Source organism: Gekko japonicus, unplaced genomic scaffold, assembly GCF_001447785.1.
Source record: "Gekko japonicus isolate JY-2015 unplaced genomic scaffold, Gekko_japonicus_V1.1 scaffold728, whole genome shotgun sequence".
Lineage (NCBI taxonomy): Eukaryota > Metazoa > Chordata > Lepidosauria > Squamata > Gekkonidae > Gekko > Gekko japonicus.
In genome coordinates this window covers 263,166-272,556 of record NW_015163624.1, presented here as the reverse complement: position 1 = coordinate 272,556, position 9,391 = coordinate 263,166, and the positions used below count along the sequence as shown (strand labels likewise).

General features: G+C 41.2%; 1 protein-coding gene across 1 annotated transcript in view; it reads left to right on the top strand.

Annotated features, from left to right (window-relative positions):
- The window catches only part of LOC107107220 (store-operated calcium entry regulator STIMATE-like), a 57,502-nt gene that overhangs the window by 47,533 nt on the left and 578 nt on the right, over positions 1-9,391 (top strand). The window contains exons 6-7 of the mRNA XM_015407480.1: positions 4,023-4,100; positions 6,464-6,613. Of these exons, the coding sequence (XP_015262966.1) occupies positions 4,023-4,100; positions 6,464-6,613 (228 nt within the window). The remainder of the gene's footprint in view (positions 1-4,022; positions 4,101-6,463; positions 6,614-9,391) is intronic.

Sequence of the window (9,391 nt, the reverse complement as noted above, 5' to 3'; positions counted from 1 at the left end):
TACAAATTTATGTTTACAATATATCATTTAATTTCTAAATAAAAAGTATTCAAATAGAAAGAACAAATTTTTCTTGGTTATTGTATCACATATGGACAATAATATAAATTCTTTAAATTTTAACATAGAAAATCTCAGATCTTCATTTGGATGACTTCTTGTCTTTGCGCTTCTTCTTCTGCCAGGGGATTTTAACCTTATAAGATCTGGGGGCAGCATCTCCCATGTCAGAATCCAAGTCAGAGTCAAAGATTTCACCCAGGGACACTGAAGTAGAAGAGGAGCTGTCAGTGGCTGATGGTTGCTGTTTTTTTCTGTCACCTTCTCTTCCTTTGCTTCCTTTCTTTGTTTTGTTGGAGTTTAATGCTGCTTCAGGAATGATTCTGCTTTAGAGAGAGTTTCAATCTTTTCCTTCTTCTCTTTGTAGTTGAATATAAGACCCTCTGGTAAAATCCATCGGTATTGGACATTGTTTTTTTGTAGAAATGTTGTAATATTTCTGTATTGCTTCCTCTTCTTATGTATTTAAAATGGAACATCTTTCAGTATTTTTATCTCTTCCTCTTGAATTTTTAATGTTGTGGCAGTAGAAGCTTTAAGTATCAAGTCTCTTGTTGATCTTTTTCCGAATTTAACAAATATTTCCCCTGGAAGATTATTTTTTCTCACAAACTCTGAGTAGGTTCTATAAATCATGTCTATATCCGTTTGCAATATTTCCGGTTTGCTGTTGGTCAAGGGGGCCAATGCTTCACAAGATTTCTCTTAAATTTTCATCTTTTTTTTTCCAGAACCCCTTGGAATCTTAAAACATATAGAGATCTTTCCACTTGTAATTGTAGTAATTGTTGTTTTTCAGAAGTTCTTTCTTTATCTGCAATGTCCATTCTTTGATCCATTTCTTTGGTCTTAGTTTCAACCTTTTTTAGCTTTTGGTCCATCTTCTCTGATTTAACTTTAGTCTCCTTCAGCTCCTTCTGCAAATCATCAAATTTCTTGTTGAGATTCGTCAGCCTGGTCCAGCAGGGAGTGCAAGGCTTCAGAAATCATACCAGCTTTATCAGTAGTAATTTCCGGTCTTGTGACCGGTGATGCTGTGCTGGCATTTCCTGTGGTGCCTTGACCTCTGGGCACCATTTCCCCCCCTCGCTGCGACATTGTTTACATTAAGGTAAAAGTTCTTAAAAGTTCTAAGATTTTTCTGTGCAATGAATATCAGGTCCCATTGCATTCTGATTGGGCTGGGTGGGTTTCTAACAGCTTAATATCGGCTTGCTTTCCGTTTTGCTGCTTTTTACGCTGTAGGGTAGGGTTCTTCCTCCCGAGAGTTCCCCCCCCCTTTCTCTATGGAGCTTTGCCGTCTCACTGTCAGTTCCTCCACCCTCTTTGTGTTTGTCTTTCTTTTGAAACTTCTTCACTCCCTTTTTTATCACTGGGTGTCTTCCCATAGGGTCCTTGCTTAGGTCCTTACACGCTCTGGTCCGGTAAACATCTCTGGTCGCCATTGCTGGCCTCGGGGCAGCGGGACCTTAAGGAGCTAAAAAGAGCCTTGATGCCCATGCCGCAGCTTTGGGAGCAGCTCCTTCAGCACTCCAGGCTAGAAGCTCCCTACAAGAGTTTCAGAGGGAGATCGAAAGCATCCGATCCCCCTCCCTCCCGCCTCAATCCGAAATCGCACCCATCAGAGCTCAATGGAGTGTGTTCGTTCGCAAGTCACCGACTGAAATCGCACCCATCGGAGCTCAATGGAGTGTGTTCGTTCGCAAGTCACCGAAACCAGAAACGGGTTTTTTCATTTCAGATTTACTGAATGCACACACCTAGTTGACATAAAGAGATTTCAAATCTTCCTGTGGCAAAGTTTTCATTTTAGTTCTTCAAGCTATAATTTAATACTCTGCTACCATTTAAAATATGAAATCTGCAAGACATTACTGTGGTCTTGTTAAAGCATCTTAACAACAGGCAAACTTGACATACAGCTCCATGAGTTTTGATTTATCCTAGCAGCACATGTGTGTTAATGTATAGATTGATAATGGTTGCACTTCTAAAAATAGCAGGGAAAGAATGCCAAAGGAAATGCTTTACACTGAAAACCTTGCCAACTTAAATTATAAAGATATCTCAAAAGTGGATAGGGTCTTTTACAGCATCCCTTAGAACAGTGGCCAACAGTTAGATCAGCAAGTGAATCATAACTATGCTGGGCATAGTCCTTGCTTATGTCCTTGCATGCTCTGGTCCGGTAAACATCTCTGGTCGCCATTGCTGGCCTCAGGAAGTCCATTATTAATTCCAGGCTGCATGTCTGTAACTTCACCATCCTGTAATTCCAGCTGCTTCTATTCCTTTAACTAAGGCTTCAACAAGAGATGTTACAGTCCTTGTTCCTAATCTGAGTTATTTTAATATTGAGCCTATTCTGGAGAAGTTATATCCTTTCTCCATTTTCCTTTGCCTCATTGCACTGTTTCCTTTTACATCCACTCATCCTTAAAGGGTGAAATAGAGAATACTATGCTTTTCTCAGTCCCACCAATCTTTCATTCACTCTGTGGGATTTCAGGATTCCCAAAGAGTCTTGCCTCATTGGTGCTTATCTCCACTGTGGGATAGCAAGTGGTAAGGCTGCTATGGGAATGAGAACTTGTATAGGTCTGGACGTGTCACAGTAGGGACAAAGACTCTTTGATAGTATATGGTTCCAAGAGACGGGGCCTCCTATAACCACTATCAGATCTCATGCTGTGCTACCTGCACTTTCCAAAACATTGGCTGTGCTGCCTGCAATTACCATACATTACCATCAGGCTCCAGTTTGGTTTATCTTGTGTTTTTTCTCTCCCCCCCCCCCATCTAGTGATAGGATCAGCTTTTCTTCTTATTGTATTTGCATGGGCCAGTAATCAAGTATTAGCCCATTACTACAACAAAGACGGGTGAGTCAGCTGGCAGGACTGTACCTAATGTTCTCATTCTTGTTTAGGAAAACAGTCATTCCAAAGAGAAGCTGAGGCCTGCCCAGTATCTGGCTGTTAGACAATTAGTTAAGGCCTCTTGGCTATTAATCAGTGTCTGTGTAGTGGCAAAAGGCTGCTGCTATATTAGCATTCTGCCAAGGAAAGAACTATACCCACATTTGCATTCCTCACCAATAAGTCAACAAGTCCATACAGTATAATTAAATATATTTGGCCACAAATCCACATGTCACGGATCGAACCCAATCTGTCCCCCAATGTGTATTCCCTTCCCACCTGGAGACTTCCCCTCAGTCACAAGTAAGCAACCTCTCCTTTTCTACTTTCATTTTCTGGCCTCATCGTTATTGAGGTCAGTTTACAATGTAAGTTACCTGCAAAGTTTTTTTTTACATTATTTATACCTTTATTTATTTATTTATTTATTTGATTTATACCCCGCCCTCCCTGCCAAGGCAGGCTCAGGGCAGCCCAGTGAGAACCCAGCTAGGCTTTCATTGTTCTCTTCTCCCCGATTTTATTCTCACAACAACACTTTGAGGTAGGTTAGGCTGAGTGTGACTAGGCCAAGATCACCCTGGAAACTTTCATGTCAGAGTATGGATTCAAATCTGGGCCTCCCAGATTGTAGTCCAACATACTTTCAACATAGTTGGTGTCTGTCTTATCATCATATTCAAAGAGCAGATCTGGGGTTACACCATTCAAGGCTTTGAAAACCAGCAGTGCAATGTTAAAATCAATCTGTTGATTACGTCTGGTGTTGTTTTATAATTGTGGTTTGAAATGGGGCATTTTTAAGATATATTTAATGTTCAGTTTAGTTTTTAAATCCCTAGTTAAATTGGGAGTTGATTTTTAGAAGAGTCTGAGCTTCACATGCCACATAGTCAATTTTAATGTGAGAAACACTGTTTGGTTCTGTGAATGCACTCTTCATGTTACTAAACCAGTACCGCTTATGGTGCAAATAATAAATTAAGCACAAATGTGTGTATGTCATTATGTGATCTTAATGTGTTCCTTTTTCTTTTGCAGGTAGCTTTGTTGAATCCTATAGAGAACCCTGAGTTGGAGCTAGCTATTGTCATGCTGATAGTCCCCTTCTTTGTAAATGTTGGTATAAATGAATGCTTTTTAAATATTCATGCTGTTTATTATTTTATTCATTTAGTTTTGTTATTTATAATCTGCCTTTTTCACTGAATGCAGTCAACAGAATGGGACAAGTAGGATTTGGATGGCAAAAAACTAAAATGGAGCGGAAACAAAGCATAAGGATTAACATGACATGTTAAAGATGCAGAAATAACATAATGGAATTGTATCTACAAGCCAGTCAGTACATACTATACATACTAGTATAGTCCACAGTCCCTATCCCTCTACCAAAGAACCTTTCTGAACCATTTCATTACAGTACATATGTAAAAAAGTCTTTCTGAATAGTTCCATTTCACATAGTTTACAGAAAACCAAAATAGTGGGAGTCTTCCTGACTTCATCAGGTAGGCCATTCCATAAGGTGGGGGCAACAACACAGAATTTATGTGTATAGGCAGTTGTTGATTTTGCCCATTTGCAGAGTGGCACCTGCAGATGTCTCTGCTCAGATGAGCAATGCTGTTGTGATAGAGCATAGATCGAGAGGCAGTCCTGCAGATATGAGGAACTAAGGCCATATATGTGATAGCCAAAACCTTGAATTGAGCTCAATAACTGATAGGCAGCCAATGTGGTGACTGCAGAATGGGAGTAATATGTATGTGCTGCCTAGCTCCTGATGATAACCAAGATGCAGCATTCAGCACCAACTTGAGTCTCTTGAATTGACGTCAATGGACAACCTATGTAGAGTACATAACTGTTGTCTTGTCTCAATATTACCCTGCCATAGATCTATAAATATAAATCTATTGGACACACGGGAGATAATTTTGTGCCACAGCAAAAGCTGACCAAGGCTTTCTAGGTCAAAATCAAATCAATATCTTGATTTTGTTCATTATGACCTATAAAGTCCTTCATGACTGGGGACCTGTGTATCTGAAGGACCATCTCCTTCTATATGTCCCTTTGCACCAACAGCATTCATCAGGCAGCCATCTGTTAGCTATCTTTGTAAGGTGGGAGAGTTGGGGGAGGATTGTTAATTATTTTTCCTTTTAAACTGAAAATGTTTTTAACTATTACTGTAAGCTGTCTTGAACCACGAGGAAGGAAGGGATGTAAATGTTTTAATTAATAAATAAATATTGAGTTAAGTCTAGAAGGAAGTCTTGACGCCTGTGAGACTATTGCCCTCCAACATATACAGAAGGCCAAAGTAGGAGATTTTTTCATATTTTCTGGACGTGCTTTGTTGCTGTATTAAGTAAAATCTGAGCATGATGGTGGTCACTTGTTCAGTAGCAGGGGAGATAAATAATCTAACTAGATGAGGTTATTGTAGAATAAATCGGTGCATAAAACGTTTGAAGGGTTTGCTAACTGTTGCTGAACAAGACATATGAAAGAGCAACATAGTAATTCTAAACCAGCTATAACCAGACATTTATGCTTGGATCCACTGGAGTACTTCTGTAGGCAGAAGAAGTTCTCCCACAGGGCATCACTTTTTCTCCTGCTGCTGCAGCCCAAAATGCCCCTTAAAATGCTACACTTGGGGGAACGGGGCTGTTTTGGGAGGCATTTTGATCTGCACTGGGAGAGAGGTATGAGAAAGCCATGGTCACGGAGGGGGATTTTTCTGCCTGCAGAAACTCAATTGGATCCCAGCCTTAATCTTAGCATGACCCCAGAGTGTAACACTAGGTTCAAGAGTCATTTTGAGAGCTGTTTTTACTAGTTAGTCTTTGTTTGCTTGTGATGTTATGCTTATGTGAAGCATCCCAAATTTTGATTTTTAGAAGAGTTCAGTAACTGAAGTGCAACATTTTTAGTAATCCTAATAACTTTATGTAGGCTTTACAGGAGGTTTGGGCACAAATGGGAGGTTCACTCATGAGCTGAACCAGTTTGTGGTTTGTGGCCCTGCAAACACCATTTAAAGGGAATGGAGTCCCTTTAAATGGAGTTTGCAGAAAGCCCAAAAAACAGCTGCGTGATGGGGAGCTCAGCTGTTTTAGGCTGTCTTGTGCAGTCCCTTTAAACTTTCAAGGGGCTGCAGAAGACAGCCCAAAAGCAGCTGAGCAGCGGGGAGTGCCATTCAGCTGTTTTTGCAGCTTTCACAAGGAACAGAAAGCAGCAGTTTAAAGGGACTCAAACTGCTTTCAAGGTTTGTGGAAGTTTGTGACAGTAGACCCATCACGAACTTCAATTCACAAACCACAAACGGCAAAATTCATGTCGAATTTTGCTTCGTGGTTCGGTTCATGCCCATCTTTACACTTTACTATAGTAATGTGAAACTTCCTTTAAATTTTACTGTTGTCTCATAGAATGAATGACAGATGTCACTAATTTCTCTTTTGTAACAGGCATTAATGTTCTGGGTAGTTGATAATTTCCTTATGAAGAAAGGGAAGACGAAAGCTAAGCTTGAAGAGAAAGAAGGAGGACTAGATTCAAGGAATGGAAGCAAAGTTCGGTACAGGAGAGCAGCCTCACATGAGGAATCTGAGTCAGAGGCAAGTCCTGAATATAAAGTCCTTTATGTGCTTATCATTTACTGCTGCTTTACTGTGACCAGTTTTTTTCATGGAATTTAGTGCTATCATAAGTGTGCAGTTGGACTCCCCTCTCAAAAAAGATCAATTAAATTGCACTGTGATGCCTCGCACACGGCGTCTTTCTCTCTCTGACACTGGGAGTTCATTCAGTTTCCTTTACTGAAGCTTTCTTGCTTCTAGGCCCTGTACAAGCATTTTAATGAAATAAAATTTTCCATGTCTGTCTTCTTACTTAATCTTCTGGCTCACCCACACTGAAAGTCTGCCCTGTTAACTTTTGTCAAAGTTGGTTCCTGATAACATTTTCAGTACTTTTATTCATTACTAGGAAAAAGGCCCGTTGTGGAAATAAATACAACGGCCTCTAGAAAGAGGCTCTGGGTGGGTGCCCCGGCCTTGGACACTCAGTGTCAATTTGCTGTGGCGACCTCAGCAGGGTATAATGACACTGAGTCCACCATTTTCTCCAGAGGAACTGATCTCTGCTACCTAAAGAACAGTTGTAATTTTGAGTGATCTCCAGCCCTCACCTGGAGATTGGCAACGATGGTTCCCCAGAAGGGAATAGTTGGTTTGGAGGGTGGAGTCTATGGCTTTGTACCTGTCCAAGGTCCCACGTCTCCTGAAACTTTACCCTCTCCAGGCTCCATCCTTCAAATCTCCAGGAATTTTCCACCTGGAGTTGGCAACCCTATCTCCTTCCCAGCCAGTCATCAACCTACCTTTATTTCCCCCTCACTCTTCAGCTTTCCACCCCCCACACACCTGCAGCCTCTCCCGTGCTCTGAAGCCCTGACTGCTACGTCACATAGGCTGTCATACGGGGGCCACCTCAGCAGTATACAAGGATACAGAGCCCACCATTTTCTCCTGGGGAACTGATCTCTGCCATCTGGAAAGCAGTTGTAATTCTGAGTGATCTCCAGCCCTCACCTGGAGATTGGACACATTTTACCTCAGAACAGCAAACTGTTTAGAATGTTAGAGGCAAAAGCCAATCAAATCGCATATGCAAACGACCTCTGTGTTCCGAGACAAAGGCCAATGAGGCTGCATATGCAAATAACTTCTGTGTTCTGACTGGCTACGTGGAGGGGGGAGAGGAACAGCAAAATGTTTAGAATGTTGGAGGCAGGACTCAGGCAAAGCAGCCAGTGGATAGGGAGACCCTCTGAATGACAGATCAGAGAGCGAACTGATTTTGGAGCGTGTGGAATATTCTAGAGAAGTGCCACCACCATTTGGCTTTTATTTATAAGGGAGATTGTAATCACTGACCCATTTTATCCATTTTTTTTTCCGACTGTCACATCCAAAGTTTAAATAAGTTTTCAGAACTGTGGCTCCTCATCCATATATGGATTTAATGCAAAACACTACCATGAAGGCAACTAAGAATCATACTGATTGGGAGCAGAAGAAAAAACAAATTATTTTGCTCTTCATAACTAATAACAGTTTACAGTGCTAGGCTGAATGGACAAAAGTGAGGAATTGTGCTCAAGTGGGTGACTTCTGGGACAGGCCATGGGGTTACACAGGGTTTGATCTCATCATCCCCCATGCTATTTAATATCTATATGAAGCCTTTGGGAGAGGTCATCAGGCATTTGGGGCTATGATATCACCAATATGTGGATGATATCCAGCTCTACCCTTTCCACCTAATTTCAGGGATTCTGTTGATCATCTGAACCAGTGCTTGAAGTGAGTAATAGGGGTTAACAAGCTGAAACTTAATTGTGGTAAGACAGAGCTGCTCTGAGTTAGTAGAAAGGCAGACTGGGGACTTGAGATCTCCACTGTCTTGGATGGGATTACTTACACTCCCCTTGCAAAGCCAGGTTCACAGCTTGGGAGTGCTGTTCAACACAGTGGCCACTAAGCTGCTGTGGTTTGGAATGTTTCTGACAATCTTGGGCTGGTTCTCCAGCTATACCAGTTCCTGGCTGAGATCTAGCCACAGTAATCCATGTCTTAGTTACATCAAGACTTTGACTATTGCAATGCACTCTACTTGGGGTTTTAAAGACTTTTTGGAGGCAGCAGCTAGTGCAGGAGGCTGCAGCTAGCCTGCTGGTCGGGGCCAGTTACTGGCAACATATGATCCCCAATCCTACAGCAAGTAGGCTTCTGATCCTCTCCTGAGCCCCATTCAAGGTGTTGGCTTTGACCTTTAAAGCCCTACATGGCATGGGATCAGGATATCTGAAGGATCATCTTCTCCCATATATTTCTTCTTAGGAACTAAGATCACAGGGAGGGAGCTTCTTGATTGTCCCATTCACCAAAGAGGCTCATCTGGTGATGGGTACACGAGAGGGGGCTTTCTCAACGGCAGCCCCATGATTATAGAACACCCTCCCCAGAGAGATGCACCTGGCCTTCAAATACTCAGTCTTTCAGAGGCAGCTGAATACAGTTTTATTAATGGTGGCATTTGATTAGTTCTTCTGTCTACCAGCAGTTTTAAATTATTGATTTTAACTAGTGTTTTAATGCATTACATTATATTTTATTATTATTTGCATTGTAAGCTGCCTTGAGTTCTTATAAGGCAGAAAGGCAGCTAATAAATGTTTTAAATGTTTTAAATAAGTAATTTAAAAAATTAAGATCTAGTTGATCAAACACTTCTCATTTTATCAGCTCTTCCTCTTTAAGAGGGTTGTTGTTGTTTTTTAGTTTGACTTTGAATATATTTCAGGGGGAGGGGAAATAAAAATGCAGTCTCAA